This window comes from Anopheles stephensi, chromosome 2, assembly GCF_013141755.1.
Source record: "Anopheles stephensi strain Indian chromosome 2, UCI_ANSTEP_V1.0, whole genome shotgun sequence".
In the NCBI taxonomy this organism is placed as follows: domain Eukaryota; kingdom Metazoa; phylum Arthropoda; class Insecta; order Diptera; family Culicidae; genus Anopheles; species Anopheles stephensi.
In genome coordinates, this window is record NC_050202.1 from 20183382 (window position 1) to 20207500 (window position 24119).

A 24119-nucleotide genomic window follows, 5' to 3' on the forward strand; every position below is an offset into this window, starting at 1 on the left:
TTAAATAATGAAAAAACCATTGAAATTTTGTTCCCAATCATAGGTTAAATTTTTGATAATTTCATTAGTTGCATTATGTCATAACTAGAGTCTTGGATAAATTATTCTGTTTTCAAAAATATAAAACCCACTAGATACGCAGCTGTGGCGGTCCAGCGGCAAAGGCGATGGCGGTGTCGGTCGTCACACGGCTTCCTCGCACGCAGGGATGACAACCTTTTTTTTTATTCATAAAGAACGGCCTGGCCGTATTGCTTGGGTGACAACCTTGGTTGGGGTAAAATCGAGTCACCGAAAACCAGAAATGGCAGACCGAGACCTTTTGATGTTTTAGTGCCAAAAAAGAAGAAGAAGATACGCAGTTCGACAAAACGATTCGTGTCACCCTGCATGAAGTTAACAAATAATTCATTTCCATAGCGTAACGTCCTTCTTAACTATGTCAGCCAAATGCTGGAGTACTATACTTATTTTTACCAAACAGTCATGTGGTCCGTTCTTGCAACGAGGAAACAGTTCGGCTGAAAATTGATGAATAACCAGCCTATACAGTTATTGGTGGACAAGAATAGAAAATCTAGAAATAAAAAGGTTAACACTTTTAGCAAAAGATGCCTACGACTTATCACTTTAAGATACAGTTTTATGAAACTATTACACAAAAATATAAAATGCTTTAAAAATTGTGGTTAAGATAAAAATTTATTCAAGTAAAAACTAATTTAAAAAATCTAAAGTGAATCATATTGATGTATAAAAAAAGAATAGCAGTTGAAGGGTCTTCAAATGATAAGAACATATCCAACCATAAGCTTAAAGAGATAGTAACAATATATAGAAAAAATCATAAAACATGTTTATTACTCAAGAAGGAAAAATCGTTTAGCGAACTTTAACTTCAATGAAAGAAAGTGCTTTCCCACTCACCATTTAAAAGAAAGATAAATAAAATTAAAATAATAAAATAAACGAATCATTCCTTTCGTCCAAAACCATCCTCTCAATCAAATCAGTCCAATAAGACTTGACAACAAATGTTTGAAATCTATCTTCCAAATAACGCAAAACCTCGCCATACACTGTCCACGAACTATTTTCTTTATTTCGTGACCTTTTTATCCGTCCGTCCATTTGCCGAACAATTCCCATCGCACCCAAAAAATCCTAACACGCTTAACCCTGTCAGCCGTAACCGATCCCGATATAAATCGTAATCGACGCTCTCCTACATCAGCCAGCCAATCCGAAACCATGCAGTGCAGTGTATTGATTTTGTAAGTAATCCCTTTCATAATCTCTCCGCCATCGATGTTTTTTTGCATGAGGGCCACCGATGTATGCCAAAACATCCAAACAAACGGAGTAGAAACGAGGAAAGCCAGGCAAATAAAGAAAAAAAAACCGCTATCATTCCATATCCAATGCTGAAGAGATGATCATCGTCATGCAACAAGCGCACTGCTCCTTTCACCGAAAAATAAAACCTTTCTTCCCAAAACACTCAGACACACACACACACATATCTAGAGGGATCCCACCTCACACACGTTTATTGCATGAGTGGTACTGAAAGCGTATTTCGGCTCAACTTTTGGCAAGCTATTCATCAATTAAATAATCAATCATGGTAGACGCTGGTAGAAGGTGCTGGCCATTGGGAGACTCTCTCGGCTACCATGCCAACGCCGATGACATGGTGTTGTGGATGTGACTGACTGTTTTGACAATTATGGCTACTACTACTAGCACACACCTGCACCGTAAGTTGCCTAGCTGGTACCACTAACAATGGTTCGTCCTAATGTCGTACCAGGGTTCGCTAATGTCAAACTGAGTGCGTATCGAAATACCGCGCACTCACCATGACGACCCACAAGCTTCCATTGTGATGAGGTTTACTTTTACACGCCATTGTAACGGTCATCTGGGCGCTCACCGTCCGTTGATACGAGCATTAACTCTTTTTTTTTCTCCTCACTCAGCTCCTTTCATCCGGGCTTCCGGGCAGGGATAAGGGGTTTGTCCACCCAAAAAAAAAAAAACAGGCCGTAAATGTGCGTCGTATTTCGTCCGGACAACACAAATGACAGTTGCCTTCTTTCACTCGCGTTTACGTCAACCGGCGATGACAATCATCCGTCCCATCCTGTGAAGAGGTTAATGATGCTTTGATGCTACAGACACGCAACACATGTCGAACTTGGAAAAATGCATTCTCTTCAGCTTAGAAGCGCCTGTGGACATAACAGATGATATATAGCGTCCGTACCGTATCCAACAGCTCAGAGGGTGTTCCCTTATACCCTGCTAACCCCTTTCACTCTCTTCCCTCTTGGGGTAGGATTAGTGAAGGTTAACCAGGAGGCCAGGGCGACTTTTTTTTGCTCGTTGGCATTTTCGCGGTTGCTTCTTTCTCCTGCGCGATCATGCAATGCACTGACATTGTTCAACTTTCACTGTTCCGACCAAAAAAAACAGTCCCAGCCGATGCGATAGTTGCGATTATTGACTCGGTCTTTTTTGCTTCTCATTTCAGCCTTAACCGCAATCAAGCCGGCTTGACCATTTTGTGTTCTGAATTGGGAGGGTTGGAACGCAACATGAAAACAAACGAAAAATGCATCCTGTAGGATTAGTTCCGGTTCACGGTTGGACAGAAAAAAAATGATAACAACAAGTTAAAGTTAAGCAAAAAAAGTAAAAAAGCAACAAAAAAAAGTTGATTGGCGTTAACAATAAAATCTGTTGTGTGTTGAGTGAGTTATAAGTGCCACAGGAATATTGTATAAAATATGGATGGCCATGCTTATTTATTATATCGTATAGAAAATTCACGAATTTTTTTTTCAAAATTCTATCAAATTAAAAATTGCTAAAATAAATTGAAAAATTGACGTATAAAAAATGATGCTGCAAATTATTTTAAAACTCCTACATAATATTTCAGAAACGATATTTTAAACAATTTTTTCCTAATTTCTTGGTTTGACGACCTCTTAGGTTATGCCTGGCATTTCTGGCTTAGTATACTTTTGGATACCGCCTAGTTGGATAGTAAGTCCTCACTATGGGGGCCAGATGGCCCAGATGGAATTTGAACACCGGTCCTGCCGTATGAAGACCACTATCGCAACTACCACCGGGCCGCTCGAAAACCGTTTTTTTTTTAAATAAAATTCAAATAAAATTCAAATAAAAATTCAAATGCATGGTTCTTAAGTTGAGAAGGCAATAGCATCCATTTTAATGATAGGCTTGTTACATGATTTGGCAAACAAATCTTTTCGATATGGAAACGACTTCAGATGACTGGGAAATCAAATACCTTTTATTCTGATGGCCTCATATAATATTGTCAAAGTAGCCGTTGAAATTGTACGTACTTGCACGTACGCTGGGAGGTCGTGTACAATATCAATGGCAACTATGACAATATCATATGAGGACGTCACAAAAAAAGGTATTTGATTCCTCTATCATCTGAAGTCGTTTCCATATCAACAAGATTTATTTGCTATTTCATCTTAGCAACCTGCAATAAAAATGGATGCTATTGCCTTATCAACTGAAAAACCCTGTATATTGCACTGATTGGCAAATCTTTTCTTTTTGTTAAGCTTTCCTTCTTATCCTTTTATGTTAAGTTTGTTGTTCTCTTTTACTCACTTTATTATATTATTTATAAGTTATGCGCATTCACCATGATGCCCGTATATAATAAAGCTCTTAAAACCCGTTTGTCTTTATTTTGAATAGCTTTCATCTTCAAGAACGAGGACATTTCATTGCTTTGTGCTTTTATTTACATACCTTTTACTTATTTCAAATATTATCTTTTAAATATTTATTACTTTATTATGATATTATTTTTATCTAGCATTGCAGCTATGAGCAAACAGATTTTACTCCTGACTTTTTGTCCTTTTCTTCTTTGCTCATCAATGCTTCTGTATTTAACCCTTTTTTATTTCCTCTTAATATTTGTTTAACTATTGCTGCATTTTGAGCGTCTTTTCTATTGTTCTTTTTATTTTTATTTTTAACAGATTTTTTTATATACTCTATTATCTATTTTGTCATAAATTTGCATTTTCTTTCTTTCGCATATCCAAGCAAATGTGATTTAACACAAATTTCTAAGAAATTACGGCCCTTTCTTTAGCTATTAAACCCTATATAAAACCATTAAAACACTTTATTTTGTCATCTCGTGCACTAAAACAATTGAATCTTCAACTCAAGCATTAGATCTCCTTTTCATTACGTGATTCCAGTACCCTTTCGCACATGCATGAGTTCCCCCTTGAGTGCATACCAGCCCTACCTAACAGCACACTTCCATTGCAGCCCCGTAAAACACTTACATTATGAAAGAGACCAGATGATTTAATTACACCGTTATATCGATCAAAGTCTCTTCATTAGTTCCGATAAGATCGTCTCACTTTCGTTCAGCATCACTTTCGGCGGCGTGGAATTTCAACCCGTCTGCAGAGCTTTCCCATTTCATTCATAAAATAGCTTCACCGGCACGAAAGACTTTGCTGCTCCCATTTCTTTAGCTCGCTTCTAATGTGTTGTTGGGCGTGATTCGCAACACAGCGAATTCGTACCATTGCGGGTCGTTCCGTTTGATTGTCACTTAACTTTAACATTTGCCACCCTAACTGAGAATTGCTACCAACAAAACCCGCATCTAATGGTTTAATGATGCACTAATTCTCATTGTTGACGGGCTGAATGAGACTCGCGATTCATAAGCATTCCATTATCCATTCTTGCGCAACAGATGTTCGTGCCTCGACCGTAGATTAGGCGTTTGCGATAGTGTAACGGAATGTGGTTGTGGCCCTGTAAAAGTATTTTCGGCACACGGAAACACTGTTTAAACGGTGTGCTATTAAGTCCCATCTCAGGGGCGACACCGTCCGGCCAGTGAAAGGAGTCTCAGGTTTATGGGAGGGTCCACAACAAACTCTACAATTTGTAGCCGTATCAGAATCTGGAGTATGGACCACACTAATCTCTCTCTCGCTCTCCAACTCCCTGCCGGATGAGGCGGCCGCTATTAATCACTTCTGTGTTCGAACGAAGCATTTCTTATGGTGCATTTGCATTGCGTAAGGGTTGCAGCCGGTGTGTCCTACAAGAACGATCACGAACAAATCTTCTCCGCACACGGTCTATGAAGCGATCGTTAGCTTTCAGTCGGAGCATTTATTAATTGAATATGATTGATTGAAATGGTTCGTCATCGGAGCAATGGGGGAAAAGGTTGACCATTTCTCATCGGATCTCGTGTGTGGTGTTTTTTCGTAGCCAAATTAAGATGGTGGACATGTGTAAGTAGCGTCACGAGCACACAGCAGGGAACGTTGATCACATTAGGTTGAGTGAAGGTGTTAAAACATGGCTATTGGTTGATGGGTTTGTCTTTTTTGGAGCCACAACATAAATATCCCAAATTCAGGGGCTTTGAAGGATTTCCTGTCTTTGGATGTAGATACGAGATCATTAGGATGAATTAAGGCAGAAAAAAAACATGGACAATATGGTGAAACATTCAGTATCATGAAGGGGATTAAAGCATGTTTCAGTGGATCAGACATTCACGTTATTAATTAATACATCAGACAATCGAAGAGATCACAACACAAATGATCATGAGACAGGACATCATGTAGTATTGGGAGATTTTGGTATCTAAGTAGATTAATAAGCGTAGTCATTAAAAATTATTCAATTTCTCCATCAAACTGGATGCACCAAAAATAGGCGGGAATTAAAAGGAGTTAGGTTAAGAGGTATTGAGTTAAAGAACTTTTATCTTTAGATTCGTCAGGATATCTTTATTGAATTTCTGAAACAATAACTAAAAAATTGGCAGTTACTATCGCCCAATGTTTTAATTAAACTTCAACTGTTAAGTCTATCCTGCCATGGAGGAGAATCCTATCAGTCAGGGATTATCTAAAGCATCTTGAAACCCAAAAGTTTGTCACTTTACTGAAGTTGGATGAGTAACGATCACCAACACTGTTGTGAAGTCCGACGCTGTTGATGTAGTTCTACGAAAAAACCCTGTGGTGAGGACAACGATACAAAAAAGAAGGTATTTTTCACCCCAAACGTGTACCGCTCTCATGATTCTCAACCTCAAAAAAAAACCTCTAGAGAGTTCTGCATCTTCTAATTTCTTCTGAGTGTTCCATCACATTCAAAAGCACAACAACTCTCTCTAGGCTTTCGACTTCTGAAATTATTTGCCTTTGTAAAAGGGGTTTATCTATTCTAGAGGGTTCTTGTCCTGCCTATCATCTTCTACTCCCTCTAAGTCTGCTCAGGATGGAGAACAAGGCTAGCTTGTCAATCATTTTCCAGGAAAATAGAACCAGCGCTGTGTTCCTTCAACCTCGCAAGCATCCAATCATCCGACAAGTTAGAATTCAGCTGACCCAGCCAACAAAGCCCGCTGTGCTTTTCTACACCTCGTATCGCACGGATTATACCTCTTGACACGATCGTACCAAGCAGTGGTGGGTCAAGATATTTGCAGGCCGCGAGCGGAATGGCAGTTGAGGCCCCTCTAATTGTGATATTAGAGGGAAACAACAGGATTTCCCTCGCTGACGAAAGCCCCTTAACCGACGAGGCCCCGAACGGCCGCTCCTTCCACTCCTAGGTTGATCCACCACTGGTACCAAGGTACTAGAACTCCTCTACTACGTCGTGATAGTCACCGTCAACTGAGAGTCTGCTTCCGAGGCGGGCTCTATCACAGTCAGAGGCAACGACAAGTAGATATTTAGATGATTTCGATGTCATCCGCGAACTGCATGCATTCAAGAGATTGGATAAAAATCGCACCCCAGATGTCAAAGGAATGCCAATACTGAGTGCATTGGCATGATTATACCTTCAGACCTGCTTACAGAAATCAAGAATACAAAGGACCAAAAACTTGTATTGTAATCATTTTATATTATATAGCTATAGATTTTTAAGAATCCTTCAACATAACATAAAAATTGAGCTTTTCGCAATCTCCTTCGCTCGCAACGAAGTAATCTGGTAATAAACTCCACGCACGCAGGGTACAGTCCATCATACACTGTCCCGTACAAGCCCAACCTTTCCCTTTTCGCCAATTTAAGCAGTTTGTCCCAAAATTCCATAAATGGCACACAAAAACACCGCGCAATATCATAAAATGTACGTAACTACGTTAATTAGTGATGCGATAACCGCAATCAACATCTGATAATAAATTCGCTCGCCTGGATTAGCACCGGGCACCGGCGCTGTGCGTTGCTCCAAGCTGACGTTCTTCTAACCGTTCCATAAACTGTTAGCATCTGTAAACTGTAGCCTGCCCGATTGTGTAACCCATTTCCACCTGTCACATACAGGTGCCAACAATGAGCAATTTCGCTAAACAGCTCTGTGAATAAAAAAAAGCTCACCCATCGCTCGTACAGGCAAATTTAACCCACTCAATTTGCGGACTCGGCCGATGCTTTTCTTTGCTAGTGGTGCGACACAAATTAACCGCATCGGTGACGAACAGCAGCAGAAGAAGCGTTTGTTCCTGAACACTAATGGAACACTCAACGAACCAACAAGCAGTAAAAGCCTCCACTGCTGCTGCTCCTGCTGAACGTGAAGTTAATGAGTGACTAAATGATGAAGGCGTGAAGTAGTGCGACACGAATTACGCGACTTACTTTAGCAGTACTTACACGCAGTCATACAAGCACCGCCACACATACACCAGAAACACACACACACACACTGCTGAAAGGGAAATGGGAAGCGCAAATCAAAATCATTTTGCGAGCTGAAAAATGTGTGATTTTCATTTTTGGACTTTTTTTTATTTCGTTCACTCTTTTTCGCAAAGCTCGACAGCTCGGAACGAAATGCATAATTATGCAATTATGTTGCGAAAAAAATATATATAAGAGGAAATAAAACTACTTCTGCTCCAGATGTAAGAAACCGCCCCATCCCGCGTGCTGCATCGGTGCACTGCAAGGTGTTTCGGATAAATTGGATTTATTTAGGTTTTTTAGTCTCTCTCTCTCTCTCTCTCTCTCTCTCTCTCTCTCTCTCTCTCTCTCTTTCGCTTTTTCTTGCCACCACACAACTAGCTGTTACTTTAGCACTTTCTTACCAAGCCCGACCGTGGTGCATCATCTCGTGCCAACTTTGAACCGTTCCGCTCGCGTCAGTGTCATGGCAGGTTGCATCACGTGAAACGTGGTACACATGGCCGAATGGTAACGAAACAAAAAAGAGCAGCAAATCAGATCAACTTTTTGTTCCATTTTTTCTGTCTGCAGTTAAAGGGGGGGATGCATTTATGTCCCGCTTCCCCTCCAGTGTGTGTGTGTGTGCTTAACACGATTACATAAAGCCGATAAAGCAGAGCTTTCTTTGTTGCGATAATAAAGTTGCAGATTTTGTGAGTTCTCCTTATTTAGGAGCAACGGCTTAAAGCAGGGTTGGATACGGTACCCAACCCCTTTGTGGTTTTCTGGGCGATGGTAAACTGTGCTAATTGTTATCGCAAATGCAAAGTAAGTGATGCGAAAGGAAAAAAATGAAGCACTTAACTGTCACGCGAGATCGCGACTGGGTGGATGATATTTGAATACTTATGCGAGACGTATTTCCTTATTGGATGAGGGTTGAAGGTATAATCGGAAGCTAAAATAATGGAATGCATAATGGGTTATTTAATAGAAAATTGGATTATTGTTTTCATGCATCTCTTGAAGAAGCCCACTATGACATAAATTAAATCCAATCAAACTCTATAACAAAGAAAAGCCGTTCATACAACGTAGCAAACGAAGTGATATGCTGAATTTAATTTTTATTTGTATTTTTATTCTGCCTGGAGATAATACGAGTTTGGAAATAGGAGAAAGGATCTGGTATGCACTTCTGCATACTACCATACTCTATAACATATTTCGACTACTCAGAGCCACAAAGACTCCTTTTTTCCAGATTTTCCTGGTGAAGCGGCGCTCACGTCTCTTATTGTTTATTGTCATTATAGTGCAACGGGCCACGCAGAGCCCCCATGAAGCCTAATTGCTAAGACACTTAACAGTTATAAAGACGGACGGATCGAATACAATTTAAAAGCGCAGCGCCGGTTGGTGACGATTACTGATACAATTATATTCACGGCACATACGGAGAAAGGGCAGGCCTCTACGTCAAGCAGCGTCCTTGGGCGAAGCACCCTGGTTGGGACGTATAATTTGAGCCCAGACAGTAGTGTTGGGGAGTCGATCCGGTAGTCCAAAAGTTCCGCGAAAAATAGTCGCAAAAAAAGCGCACAGCGAGCGTCGTAGTCCACTTGAACCCTCCAGAAGCGCAACGCGGACCGGGTAAATTTGTGCTGGACGGATTCCAAACGAGCCAGAGGCCGAGCAGCAGATGGCCACCATGCAATGGAGGCATACTCCAGCACCGATCGAACCAAGGAGCAGTAGAGCGTCTTGATGGAGAACGGGTCCGTGAAGTCACGAGCAAGTTGCTTAAGCAAACCCATCAGCTGGTTGCCGTTGGTGACGACGTGTTCGAGCTGTTCGTGGAAGCTCAGCTGCTCATCAAGGAACACTCCTAAATCCCTAACACAGCTTTTGCGGACTATAACAGAACCGTTTAATGTGTAGTCGTACGCCAGAGGGCAGCGCTTTCTCGTGAATGTTACGACAACACACTTCTCAACGCACAATTCAAAACCATTCTCTGAACACCAGGAATCGCATCCTCGTGATGCCCTAAGTTAATTGAAGTCAGCGCCGTCGTTGACATCTCTGACAGAGCCAGGTCACACACTCCATCACCTGATGACAGATCACGAACTAGCCACGGCATACGGGACGCCCGCTGCAACCGACACCCATTGGCAGGTTCTTCAATGAGGTTCAGCATGCGCTCATCCGGCAACCGTAAATGTACTGTCAGCAAAATACCTGCTGATGTTCAACTCAGCGCCCGGCAGTCGTAATCTATGCCCACCCCATCTTCCGAATGCAAACTTCGTGGCATCACCATCATCTCAAATGCTGTTCTCAAATTTATACAATACCATAAAATTAATGGTCGTATCTTCCCAATCTTTAAAAGACTTACAGCTCAAAAAGGTTTGTGTGGTTTAGAATTGCCCAAAATTCAATTTTGATTAGTTGAACGAATATCGATATTTTGAATCAAAGTCTTCTATGGTCAGCAGCAGATTTTATTTGTAACATTGAAGTGGAATTGGTACTTGTAGTAAGTGGTGTTTGTCAAATAAATAAATAATTAAGTATATGCTTCGTTAAATGGGCCTTCGTTCAAATGAGCCTCGTTCAAGACACTTCTTCATTGGCACTTGCTTCATGAGCTTCATTTAAGGGACTTCGAAGAGGGACCTCGTGAGGAATACAGGATAGGTTACTCTAGTTCGAAGAGGACCTGATCTATCAAAAACAATTCCTTTAAATAAAAATGTCTTATTTAAGACCAGAAATTGAGGCTCGTGCTGGCGATCGTTAATTGATGTCGAATAGCCTTCATAAATTGAGATGACTTCTAGCCTTCGCTGGATATGCTAGGTGTAACCGAAATATTATAAATGTATTTGTATGTTTATTAGTTTCCTTATTATGTATTTTGTATTCATTTAACACCTCCTGCAAAGTCTAATAAACCATTCAGAATCCACATTTTCTAGCAAGTCGTTAAACCAGGAAAATCTAGAAACTCAACAAGGGTTTTATTTAACAAAGGTAAAACAAACACCAATTATGTATTGAATGTTTAAAAATAAATGTTCAAATACTTAAACTTCACCATACAATAAAGCAAACGGGGAGTCTAGACCTGAATTCCTTTAAACTAAACCTCGTGGAGCCTCCGAACCTCATAAGGAAGACTCAACCATCTACCATTTCCCAACGACGCATCTTAATGGCGGTATGCATCGAATGACTTCCACTCAACGACATCACATTCAATCATCATCTCCTCATTTTCACTCCCATCAACCTGTACCCTCGGAAATGAAAATGAAAGTACATCACCGAGAGCCGGAGCACACAGAAACTACCCAACAAAAAAACCATCAACTCAATCGCGATCGGTCACGTAAACCATGTGCATTTTATTGGCCTGCCAACCGGCTCGGGTCGTCTATTCGCGAAAGCGAATCTATTTGTTTTATATCTTGGACCGATTGGATTTTGGTTTTTTCCCCGTTCCGCTTCTCCTTGCTCATTGCGTCTCCTCGTCCTACACTGTCATAGTTTTGTCCGACGTAGTTTGGTGACCAAATGATTGCTGATCTTATGGCGAACAACGAAACAAACAGTACTAAATTAAACAATTATGAACGGAGGACTGGAGACTCTCGCTTCCCAAACGACATGTTAATGTCACTCCCAACAGGAGAATGTAGATTCGGGGGATGCCCCTGTTATTATTTGTTGTGCTGCTCCATCAATCACCGTAGTTGGCCGATGTCCAAGGCGTGCAGGGAACTGTGATATCTTATTTAACCTGCTGCCTGGAGTGGACGCTTCCTTCCAGCAGAACTCCGGTCAAACAGCTTTCGATTACTTTCCAAGTTTAGCATTACCGTTTGCCCGCTCCTTGCAGTTGCATAATGTTCCTGCGTGGCTATGGTGTCGGAATTATGAATTTATCACAACTTATTACAACCCTGTGCTCACCCCCAGAAGTCAGCAAACTCAATCGACCTTTTCGGACTTCGAGTGGCGCGATCGGCAGATTATGCTGAGCGACCGTTTTGAGCACCTTCAAACCGGGTGAAAGAACTAGCTGTCGGCGTTGCGGATCGGAACCGAAACCCTGCAAGGGAGGTTCCGTCGTTGAAACGTCGGAACCATTCCAGAGCTAACGGCCGTTCCCTTCACTTTATCTTCGTCAACTCCGCAACAAACGTTCGTGGGCCACTAGGCCACGAGCACATTTCTTCTTTCACCCGGCCAGGCTTATGCAATGGGGATTTCTCCACCAGTAGTCCATCAAACAATGGTTCCTAGTGAGTGTCTCAAGTAACCCGCCCAAGTACAAAACGCCGGAGAGACAGAGACGGAGGACAGCGTACATAATTTTACCACATTTTCGGCAATCAAAGATATTGTATCATACACTTGGCGGCCGGTCGCGATGACAACATCGTCAACCCCTGGGTCGAACCTGCTGCAGGACGGCCAGCGGACAACTTCCGCCATGTAACCGAATGTGTCACAAACGCTTTCGGCCATTTCGGATGTGTGCTTCGTGGTCTCGTTTGCGAGTTTCCTTCCACGCTTCCGCTGCTGCTGGTCGGATGCAAGTGTGATCTAGTTCGGTTGGTTGATCGATTTTCGAACAAACCCAGCGCATTCGACTTTGCCGTGGGATCACTTTCAAATGACACAAACAGAGTGTGAGGATACCGAGGGGTAGAAGCAATAGTTGTAGAGCAGTTGTTGCCTGTCACAAAAGGTTTTGTTGTAAAAAGCTAGACGAGTATGATGGATGTAGCTGTGGTTTTATATTTCTTCTTTTTTTTCGGTGTATGTTGTCCTTCCAAGCGGTCACTCCACGAGCGAAATAATGTGGCGTGGTCGTGTTCAGTGATCATCAACATCGGGAGTGGCTTGCATAATGTCCACGATGTGTTCTGATTACGGCATGGGTCCGTGAAGAATGAAGGTGTTTCGTAATTTTGGAGCAGAGAAAGAAGCGTGAGCCGGTATAATTAACCTTTATTTGTTGAAGCTGTAGAAAAATCACTTAATCGATTTGTTTCGATAAACTTATCTCGAGGTTATGTGGTTTTGCTTTTATAAAAATATTGAAAATTACCTATTAAAAAACCTTGCCAATAAGGTAGTACTTTCTACATTCGAGAAGTTATACACTCCTCTTTCGTATGTGAAGGTACAACCACTCTCTTCAGGTTTTCAACTTCCTGACATCAACCTGAGTTGAAATCTCATCTAGACTGTACTTCTATAATGAGGAACTACTAACCAACTATATGATATGATTAAGTCTATCAAGCCATTATATGGCCAGGTTGACCACACAGATTCTTGATCAGGACGTTCTTGACCCAGTACAGAAATCATCGACGTTATCTGCAAATTCAATGTCCTCTCCTTTCCGACGAAAACATCAACACCCGTACTCCATTCCAATTGGAGATGGAAGGCCATCCTCTATTCATGAATATAGGTCCTCTATCAATATCCTTTCACACATTTGAGGCTAAAAATCCTTGTAAACATCTCCCATGTCTCAGAAGTGTACTAAAGAATAGTTAGATCTAGAACACGTCTCTGTTAGGCAGTCCCAGCTTCTTATTAACATGAGTTTAACGAGGACACCTTCAAATTAAGTGTAACATGAACGCCTGACGGTAGGCATTAATATCTTTTTAATCGCAGATATTATTTAAGGCTTGAGCGATAGAATTATTATTCAAAATACTTTCTGTTGTTTTTAAATAAAACTATTCTCAGCACGAGTACTTTAATTTGAAAATATTAATTTTATACTTTTTAACATTTTCAGATGAAATTGTGCTATAATATAATGTTATTACAAGCAATTAGGCCTAAATGTTGATGATCCAATCAATAATATCATTAAATCCTGTAAACTGCTTGTTAAATTCTCTTTCTAATGTTACCAAAACTTTCTTTCTTATTTAAATAAAAAATCCTCAACACTTTGAATGGTAAATGTTCGGCAAAGATCCAAATAATAGACATCCTAAGACATTGCTCTATCACGGCCCTAAAACCGCAACTAAAGAAGGTATTGTAATTAACCTCGGTTTAAGTGAATGTTTTAAGAAAACATACAAAAAATTCAAACACGCGCTGCTACATCAAATCAGCATAAAGACCATTAAAATGTTCCCTTTTACCTATGTTGCACTGACAAACATCTCCCCGACAAAGGTCATTTGCGCTCAGAAAACAAAACGAGCCAAAAAAACATATATTTCTCAGTGAGCAAAAAAAACATGCAAATTTACTGTCAACCTGCTACACCGCATAAAGAGAGTCGCAAGCAATTGCAAAGCGCTGTAAATGTCAATTACGCATCTCATATCAATGCGATCAAACCGTAAATAACTCGTCCAACTAGTACACGCACCAACAGCCCTGGCACAAAGTGACACAAAAATGACAGACCTTTCGCGGCGGTCATCATCGGTTTGGAAATGTCGACGATACCGTCGTGATCGCCTCCGTGACTTTTCCACGCGTATACGCTCCTTTCGGGAGCGATCCTGTCCGTTGCGTAATCCGCTACGCTAAGGATTGTCTTTAATTGTGTACGGAGGAACACAACAGGGAAGACAACTCTTCTTCCAGAGCCATCCCGAACAGGGTAAACTTCAGACTTTCGGCAGCCCTCACAGTGCCACCGTGAGTTACGTTACGAAGACAGGTGGTTTTTCGGACACATAATAATTCCCTCAAAAATAAAACCAAATTTTCCTCGCACCTGGAGCGAACAGCACAGCCATGGGCGCGTAATCCAGCTGTGTATGCCCGACTGTGCCCAGACCCGAGACCCGAGTGAAAGATGCCGGCGTCGAAGGAGCTTCTGCAGTTTCCACCCTTTCCGGTACGGCGTTGGGAAGGAGATTCCAGCGTTGCAGCCGTTCGCTCTCTTTCTGGTCGCAACTCGACGAGATGGAGCCAGCGAGACCACCCCTCTCGAAGCCAAGATCTGGCAGATCGAGCAGCGTCCTATAAAAGAGATTGTACGCTACCGGTAAGCCATCAGTGATCACCGTACAGTGTGCAGAGCCCAACTGCTCCAGCAAGCAGCGACACTCATCCGTTGTACTTCGTTGGGCTTTCGACCTTGCCAAAAAAAAAACACAACAACCTTCCCGTGTGCGTCGTCTTTTCCTCCCGTTTACACGTGCTCGTATAAAAGAAACCCTAGAAAAAAATCCACACGGCGAAAATGAATCGATTCAGTGCGGTAAGTGTGTAACCGTCATGTAATGGAAAGTGAACCACCGGCCAGATAGTGTGTACGGAAGATCTTTGTTTAATTTCGTTAAGTCTAAGCTGCGGAGTGCAATTTTTGGGACAGACAGACAGACGGAATGGGGAAAACAAAACGATCAGTGCTCATGAAACTGTGTGATTCTGCAATACCGGATACACGATTGGTTTGATTCCTAGGGTTGGGAAAAACCCACCCAACCCTGTAAGAGCTGAACAAAACAGCCTAAGAAAAGGGGAAAAAAATCAAGCCACACTACGTACCGTTCAAAGTGAAAGTGATCAATTGATCGAACGATAGGAGAGAGAAAAATAAAAGTGTAAAGTCCCTTTTTGTTGCGTGCTTCCGCGAAAAAAACAAGACAGACCCCAAAAACAATCCACTTCAATTACTTCCTCCACAAGTTTGCGAAAAAAAACTGCAAAACATCAAGAGACGTGTCATTATGAAGCGTGGCTGTGGCTGGGTTTTTGCCCCCCCCATCGTGCTTGGGAGTTCTGCATGCTTGGAGGTTGTGCTACGTAACGTAGAGGATCAATTAAAAGGACAAGTGACAATGGAGTGTTGTGTGTGTACGTGTGGAGCGAATGAAAATCCCGGGGGGGAAAATGGAAACAAATTAAATGGTTGATTAAAAGCATAATGAAGAGTGACCAATCAATTGCTACATGATGTAACTTGAGGTTAAGATGAATGTGTGTTTTGTTAAAAGCCTTTCTATTGATCGTTTTTAGCTGTTAGAAATGATCTCTTCTCTTGCTTGTGTCATCGTAAGCCGGTACAGTTATTTAAGTTTCAGCATTATCGGCTGCGTTATTTGCTTTAGCTTTTTGAACAATTTGTTTCGTTAAATGTTCTTATTTCTAGATTATTTTCTATGTTTCTTTCATAAAACAGTTTTCTCATCATTTTAGACAATTTCTTATAAAAGGCTTTAGTTGATGATTTAAAGCTTTAATGGAAGACTTCTCGCAAACATCTTGAAGTTCTTCACTTTAAAACAGATTAAAGCCAGGCATTCAAGTATAATTTAGTGCCCTAACTCATAAATTGTTTCTACATAATTTTCAAAATATTTTCATACAAATATTTTCTCATCAAATATCATGTTTTAGACATATACCTGGCAGTACACAATCTGAAATTCAAATTTATGTTATCATATCTTTCCTTTACTTGATTCATTGAGGTAGTTAATCTGTGAGAGTTCATTTTGAGAAGTTCATCCCTACGTTTGTTCTTTGTTTTCCTATGCCTTTGCGTCCGCTTTATACTACTAGCTCTTAGTGTTATCGATTTCTATTAAATTCAAATTATAATTCTAACAAAAATTCAAAATAAATATTTCGTGAACAAAATTTCCAAAAATTTATTTATTATTTTCATACTTCACTTATATTTGAATAAAATAAAAAAAATAGCAGCTTATTAATTAAATATATAAAATACATTCCTTGATGCATCCTTAGAAGACGATAATACTGTATCAAACATTAAAAAGTAGAGAACTTAATTTCAATTTCAAGTCCCGATCAGGAAAAGTTACACTTTACCTAATATTTACTTATTATGCCCCAGATGAATCACCGATAATTACCTCTAACTAAACACCCATTCATTCATTATGTATACCATTGATCCTGTGTCGTTTGAACACTGGCTACCACACTCACAAGAGGCTCCACTTATCGGACCGCTAATGAGCCACACACAACTTACCGTCACTCGAAATAACTTCTCTCGAGTGCAATCGCATCGTACCGCCCGCTTCTAACACCCTTTTCCACCGCCACATTGTTGCACAGAATACCGGAATATTGAGTTGCATCACGCTAATGTCCGCGCAAAAGCAAGATGAAATGCAAAAACACGAAATCGGACAGCACTTTCTTCAGACAGTATCAACTAAAGTGTGATTATGTCATGGTCCCCCCGCGATGAATGTCCGGTAATCCTGGAGATCAGCGCAGTACTCGGTTACACTTTCACTTGCGCCGTTTAACTGGAACATTTGGAAAGATGTCGTTAAGAAATACCACCGTTCCGTTCCAGGGTTATTATCGCTCGTTTTGGGTACGTTCATGACGTGAGCTCATCAAATGATGATGATGATGATGATGATGATGTAGAAGGGAAGTACACATCAAACTTAACCTTATAGCATCGGTTCGTACCGTACTTGTTTTTGCTTCGGACCATAACGCCACAGTGCCTCCCGCGGCCATGATTAATCCTGTTTCTGCTTCGTAACAGGTAACCATACCGAAACAGGGGTACTTTCGTATCAACACCTTCTCCCAGCCAATGTACACCAGCTAGCCTACATGCCGGGTGCTTAAAAAAACCCTGCGGAGAAAGGAGTTTGGCCACCTTCTTCCGAGTGGTATGGTCCGTTTTGTGTTACGCAAGCGGTGGGGGACCCTGCGGGCCTAGATATGAGCCGTTTCCCGGTATGGATGACGCCCGGTTTTGTGGGGAAGCGTGGGCATTTCGTTCGATCCGGTTAGCGGTCCGTGATTTCTCTTTCCATAAGTACGCGCATGTAGCCGGAGCATTTCGCTTGTTTTTTGAACGTTGTCCGATCCTCGAAGCCTCTGGCGGGTCGGCCAACTTAACCTCTTTGTTTTTGTCGGTAAAGTTAAAACGTAAAGATCCTTTCGAAAGTAAAGTTTCTTGGGTGGGTTATGCAATATGGACGCCTTTCTCGATAAGACCTTAGCTTAAAATAAACTCCAAGTGACAGGTTCGTAGTAAGCAAACGTGTCCGTTTCTTTCGTTCCAGATTTTCTTCCTGGTCAGCGCCACGCTCGTCTGTGCTGAACCGCCAGTTCATGGTGGTTACGGCCATGGTCACGGTCATGGTGGTGGTGGTGGTGGCGGTGGATACGACGATGGTGGTTACATCGCTGTTAGCCCCGGTCATCAAAGCTCCGAGGGACTGCACGTGGATCACAGTCTGCTGCACAAGGTGAAGGAAGCGCTGCTGGAACATGAAAACTCTGGATCTCACGGAGGTGGTGGCTATTCGGGGTCGATTTCGTCCTCGTACGGACCACCGTCAGGATCGTACGGACCTCCGTCGCCGGTTTATGGAGTTCCTTCGTACTCTGGACATGGACACGGCAAGACCACCGGCATTGAGCTAGGACACGTTCAGCAAGGCATCCAGGTCGCTGAGTACTACAAGGCCGCCCATGGTCCATCTCACTCGTCGTACTCCGTGCCATCGTACTCGTCCCACTCTTCGTCCTACTCGGCACCTTCATACTCATCGCATTCTTCCTTCACGCCCTCGCATGGCTACTCTTCGGGAGGCTCGTCGTACTCGTCCTCCTACTCTGCACCATCTGTTTCATCTCACTACTCTGCTCCTTCTGTTTCATCTCACTACTCTGCTCCTTCTGTTTCATCTCACTATTCTGCTCCTTCTGTATCTTCTCACTATTCTGCTCCTTCCGTATCTTCTCACTACTCTGCACCATCATCGCACTCTTCCTTCTCGGGTCTGTCCTCGTCGTACGGTGCTCCATCGCTATCCTCCAGCTATGGAGTCCCTTCCGTGTCGTCCCACTACTCCGCTCCATCCTACTCGTCGCACTCGGGTGGATCGTACTCTCACGGCTCATCTCACTCGTCCGGACCATCGTTCGTTGCCATCCCATCGTCCTCGTACGGTGTACCGTCCTTCGGCTCCTCCGGACATCACCATCGGCCATCATCGCACGGATCGTCGCTTTCGTCGTACCGTGCACCATCCTCCTCGTACGGACCACCACCGCGTCCCACCTACGGTGTACCGCACCATCACTAAGCTCACGCTCACCTCATCCAATCATCCCGCGCCCTGAACGGGCGTGATGTCATCTAAGTCAGTTCAAACGATTCCCCCCATGCACACTCATCAACCTAGGATTAGCGAGACTCTTCGTCTCATCGCACCGACCTCTCTCATTTACTCAGCCCTCATTCGTTGTTTTGCTACATGTGTACAGAACCATCGTAAGCGATGAAATTATTGAATAAAATATACAAACGAAAAGAATAAAGAACTTGTTAATAACATAACCAGTCTTTACGGTTTTATTCAACTGTTGTAGTACGTCTTAATGTAAGGGTTTTCCGGCGTGGGGCACTTGAAGTCTTCAAACAGCTCCCTCAGCACGGTGGTTTTGTGACGCGTCGGTTCCAACATATTGTTCCACAACCCGTTCGCCGATACGGCGTGCCCCTTCTGGCTGAGATGCACACAATCGATGGCCATGATCGAGAGGTCCGGTTTTCCGTCGCGTCGATGGAAAATGCTTGCATCCCGGTAGAATGGCTGATAGACGACGGTGAAGTCGTTGCTGTGGAACTCTGGCCGATGGCTTACTCGCTCCATAATCTTGACGAAGCGTCGCTCAAGCTGCCGGTAAAGATTGCGCTGACCCGAGTACTTTGGTCCATACAGACAGGAACATTCGATGGGGCGGACGAACTGGCACGTGAGCGGAGCTTGCACTTTGTCGATCGAGAATGACAGATTTATTAGCGGCGAGGGGACAAGGTTGACCAAAGTTCTGGAAGGAATAGCGGCGAAAGAGATACTTGAGATACCCTCGATGCACTTTGCTGCTGACGGGAGTAAATTACCTTGGCATAACCTTCTTGAGGTAGTGGAGGGTTGTCAGCAGGTACTTCTCCTGATCACGATTGATCCACTCGGTGGCGTTCGTTTGGTAGCATACATCCGAGCAGAAGTCGTTCCCTCCTATCATCACGGTGAGAAGCTTCCAGTGTTTATTCCAATTAACGCTGTGAAGATAAATAATCGTGGAAAAGAACTTTAGTGGACATTATCACACATTGAATCCTGTTTCTGTGTTAAATTCTTTATCATGCGATTGATTGTCCCATTGGACAGCTTTAGCAAATTTGCATTAGAATTCACCGGAACGAAGTTCTTACCGTGGATCAGCCTTCATTCGCTCCACCAACGAAGCCGCATTGTAAGGCATGTCGCTCGTCGTCGCTATAATCTCCGCCACATTAAACTGCGACGGCAGATGCACATTGTACGAGTCCGCAAATGAATACCTAATGCAACGAAGAATAGGACAACAAAAAATCATTCCACAAATCTCCCTCTACTACAAAGCTGTCCACCATTCATCCCTTACCCGAACAAACGTGGATTGAACTCTTTCAGTATGTTGGGCAGCGTCAGATGCGTTCTCCACGTACCCTGACCACCGATGCACCACGAAAGACCCCTGTTGTCGATCAGTAACTCCCAAAACTGTCTGGAGTTTGCACCGGTGGCACTGGTCAGCGAGTCGCCGAGTGCTGCCACCACATCGAAGTCTCCCGGTCGCAGCTGATGCACGCTGGTCGGTGGCGTTGGACTGCGGAACCCACGGACATCACACGGAAAGGGTACGTACGGTGGTACACGGGCCTGCAGTGACACACCCTCATCACGCATTCCCGTCGGTCCGAGCAATCGATTGTACACCTCGCGTATGCCACGGTACATCATCCGGACCGGTTCGGACGCATCCAACCGGCTAGTGACGATGTGATTCTCGTACTCCTGCGTACCGGTCAGGTTCTTCAGTATGTTGCCCCGCTCACGGCTGATTCGGTTGCGAGCTGGCGGTTGGTGGCCTGTTAGCATTCCGTCGGCCACCGATCGATACAACGTGCCATGGAATGTGCACAGAATCAGCCCGAGCAGTGCCAAGTTTCGGGAAAACATTTTGTTTACTACGTGCCGATGCCACATGCTTCACCTAACGCGGAAGAACACGGAACAAGTTAAATTGAAATATTTAAATTTAGTCAATCGTTTAAAAGTGATGGGAGGGATTGAGTTGCAACGTGCAGAACCGATGCTTGCCACTAAATGCATTATCGGAATGTATCGGATGCGATTGCGAAAGTGATTTTTCGGTAAAGAAAACATACTTCCCAACCAAATGCAAGGAACACTGTTGAAATGGTTGAAAGTTAGTAAAGTATCCCGGTGGTTGCACGTGAGCATGGAAAACACCACGTCCGCACCACGTAACGAAACCTAGTTGGGGCTGTTTTTTCTTCTTCGGGAGTGAGTTGAAATATTTAGCACAAATTTTCGGCAAACCGATGCCGTACGTGAGATGCATTGCTGCTGTGAATGCGAGCGGTGATGACGAAATTGTTGACGATGCACACACACACATGGTGCATGGACACGGGGAAGTACTCAACCGACCCTCGGGATGGGTGGATGGATGAGGTTTTTTAGTGGCCAGCCTTTATGGTCCCAGTCCCAGAGCAATCGGGTACCAATTGGATGTGCGTGGTTGTTTGGAAAATGATTGGAACTGGGTTGTATGCTTTATCGACTGCTGCTAAAGAGAAATATCCCAAGTATTTTTGTAAACGGTTTATTCTAAAAACTGTTAAGCGAATTTAAATAAAACGTAAAACCTTTACATGTTCATCCAATTAAAATATGAAGATTTTATATTCAAACTCTTGAACATAGCATAATTTATGATTTTATTTTCATTTTGTTTGATTGTAATTTTGTTCTGTACCTCATAAGGGCCATAGGAATTATTATTTAATACAACGTGATTTATATATACTTTTTTATTCTTAATACTTAACCTAACAAAGTAATAGTTCTAAAAAGTAACTGAATTCTTGTAAATTTATTAAAATTGTTTTCCTTTTTACTAAAATGTTTCGGCAATCCCAAAAGCGTTGTTGATAGTACAATTGGACAACGGGTAGATAATTTGGGGGAAAATTTGGGGGTCTTCACACGGCAGGGCCGGGGCTCGAATCCCATTCACACCGCCTCCCCGTACGTAAGGCTGCTTTACTTTTCTACGGGTAAAATAAAATCACCGAAAGCCAGAAATGGCAGGCCGAGACCTCTCGAGGTAGTAGTGCCAAGGAAGAAGAAGAAGACAATTTGGGGCGGTTCGGTTGCCCAGGCGTCGGGCTTTCAACGGCAGGATCGGATGTTAAATCCCATCAAGACAGCCTACTCTTTCTTATTCAGGGCTGACACCTTTCCACGGGTAAATTACGGGATGACAGGCCTGAACATTTAGAGGTTGTAGTGTCAAAGAAGAGAATTTAGCAAAAAAAAAAAATTCTGGATTTTAAGCGTTTCTTTTTTTACGTTTTCTTTTCATACATTAAGCTAAGTTTTTCTTCTTTTTCCTTTTTGAAAATAGTTACAAAATCAGTTTACAGTATGGCGGTGGAGTAACGCTAAGGCGAAGACTCTTAGCTAGGTCTCAAGAAATCGCAAGGTCGTGTGAAATGGTCAGAGATCTCTTATAAATTCCACTAATTTAATAATTGGTTCTCAGTTAAAGTCTGATTCTATCTAAAAAAGCTCATTCAAACAGTATGTATCGATTGGACATTAAACGTCAACCATTAAACCGAAGCTGAAACAGCTGTAAATCGTTCATCTTTGATTTTAACATTGAAACACAATTTTTGAATTTTGTTAAGTTAATGAACAGAAAAAAAGTCATAAGCCATTATCGTATTCTTTCTTGGCATAACGACCTCTTAGGTCATGCCTGCCATTTCTTGCTTACTAGACTTAATCATACCTCATAGTTAGATAGTCAGTCCTCACTATGGGGGAACGGTCCAGATGAGGCTTGAACACCGATGCTGCCGTGTGAAGACCGGAGCCGCTGTCGCTTCCTCCGCTTCCGCCGCCCCTAAGCCATTATTACAATATTCAAATTCTAAGCTTTGTTTGGGATTTGATGACTGACAGACAGGGTACCGGTCTTTCAGACGATAGGATCAACTTTCGAATCCCATCAGGGCCTTCCTCTTTAGTAAGGGTTGATTACCTAGGTACGTGGTCATAAATAGGTCTGGTAAACCCAGTATGTCCTAGCAGATTATAAAGTCAAAAAGAAGCTTCGCTGCTTTCACGAAAAGACTTTGAAAAATTGTTAAAAATTAATTTATAAAAAAAAATGTTTAAATAAGTTATTTACACCATATAAGTAAATTACAAATGAAGCTAAAATATGCAAAAAAAAAATAAAATTAAAAAAAAAATAAAAAAAGGAGCAATCCTTTGGAATTACAATTTTTACAATTAACATCTTTTTTCAAATGATGATTGACAGAGTTCTTTATAACTTTCAGCTAGACAATTTTGATCGACCATTTCATTTTTACCTTGCAATAAAAACATCAAACACAATCCCATTCTAATATATATTTCATCCATCCTAATTGCTTCGGACGTGAGCCATATTTACGGACACAAAACCCATGCTCGAACCCGCATCCCGCAGCGAGTGGCCATCCACTGCCGGTGACACATTTGAAACCGAGAACGAACTGAAAATAACGTTTTGTTTCAACACACACACACACACTCAGTGGCGCGTGGACCAGTCTTTTCTTTTTTGTAATTTTCATGTATTTTTCAAACTACAGCTCGGTGCCCACCGGTTTTGTGTGCGTCGGTAAACAGTCTATCGCGATTTAATTTAATTAATACCACAACAACAACGCTAATCACACGTACGCACTGTGATTCACACACACACACAGATATACGGGTACAGGGAAACGAAATAATTAACACAGCGTCGCTATTAATCAAGGACCCACACATGCACTCACACACACGGGTACACACACACATACTAACAGAAGTGGAGCTCGAATGTTTGCGTGGAGTGCAATTGCACCGTGGCGCCACACAAGGATCGCCAGTAATCGATTGGCTGCATTATGCTGAACTCTGCTGGATGATATTTACATTCTCCGCTAATGAATTCCGGCGTTGGTTGGAAGGCTTTTTTATGGCGCACAGGTTCACACACACACACACACACACACTCAGAACAAATAACTCATTCCAGCAGGGTCTGAACCACAAATGAGCCAACTGCAGGTTTGACGGACACTCACCCTCAGGATACAGGCTACAACACCTAGTGTTGACGACGTTTGATTGCTGTGGTGCCAGAACTACACCATTCGCGTTGCAACGGAACCGAACAACTGACGACCAAAGCCCGGCTGTAATGCAACTAAATACTTTA

The 24119-nt window shown here is 42.4% G+C and overlaps 2 protein-coding genes across 2 annotated transcripts in view; one reads left to right on the forward strand and one right to left on the reverse strand.

The window, feature by feature from the left end:
- Nucleotides 1–14806: 14806 nt before the first annotated feature.
- LOC118503555 (prisilkin-39-like) lies at nucleotides 14807–19084 on the forward strand. Its single transcript, XM_036036963.1, has 2 exons — nucleotides 14807–15024; nucleotides 17834–19084. The coding sequence occupies exons 1-2, from the start codon at nucleotides 15007–15009 to the stop codon at nucleotides 18860–18862; spliced, it is 1047 nt and encodes a 348-aa protein (XP_035892856.1). The 5' UTR covers nucleotides 14807–15006; the 3' UTR covers nucleotides 18863–19084.
- Nucleotides 19085–19122: 38 nt separating this feature from the next.
- LOC118503556 (phospholipase B1, membrane-associated-like) overlaps nucleotides 19123–24119 on the reverse strand; it is a 5811-nt gene continuing 814 nt past the window's right edge. The window contains exons 2-6 of the mRNA XM_036036964.1: nucleotides 23986–24119; nucleotides 20211–20822; nucleotides 19999–20127; nucleotides 19684–19845; nucleotides 19123–19610 (exon numbers count right to left, since the gene is read on the reverse strand). The exon at nucleotides 23986–24119 is cut by the window's right edge and continues 325 nt beyond it. Of these exons, the coding sequence (XP_035892857.1) occupies nucleotides 19136–19610; nucleotides 19684–19845; nucleotides 19999–20127; nucleotides 20211–20815 (1371 nt within the window). The 5' untranslated portion in view covers nucleotides 20816–20822; nucleotides 23986–24119 and the 3' untranslated portion in view covers nucleotides 19123–19135. The remainder of the gene's footprint in view (nucleotides 19611–19683; nucleotides 19846–19998; nucleotides 20128–20210; nucleotides 20823–23985) is intronic.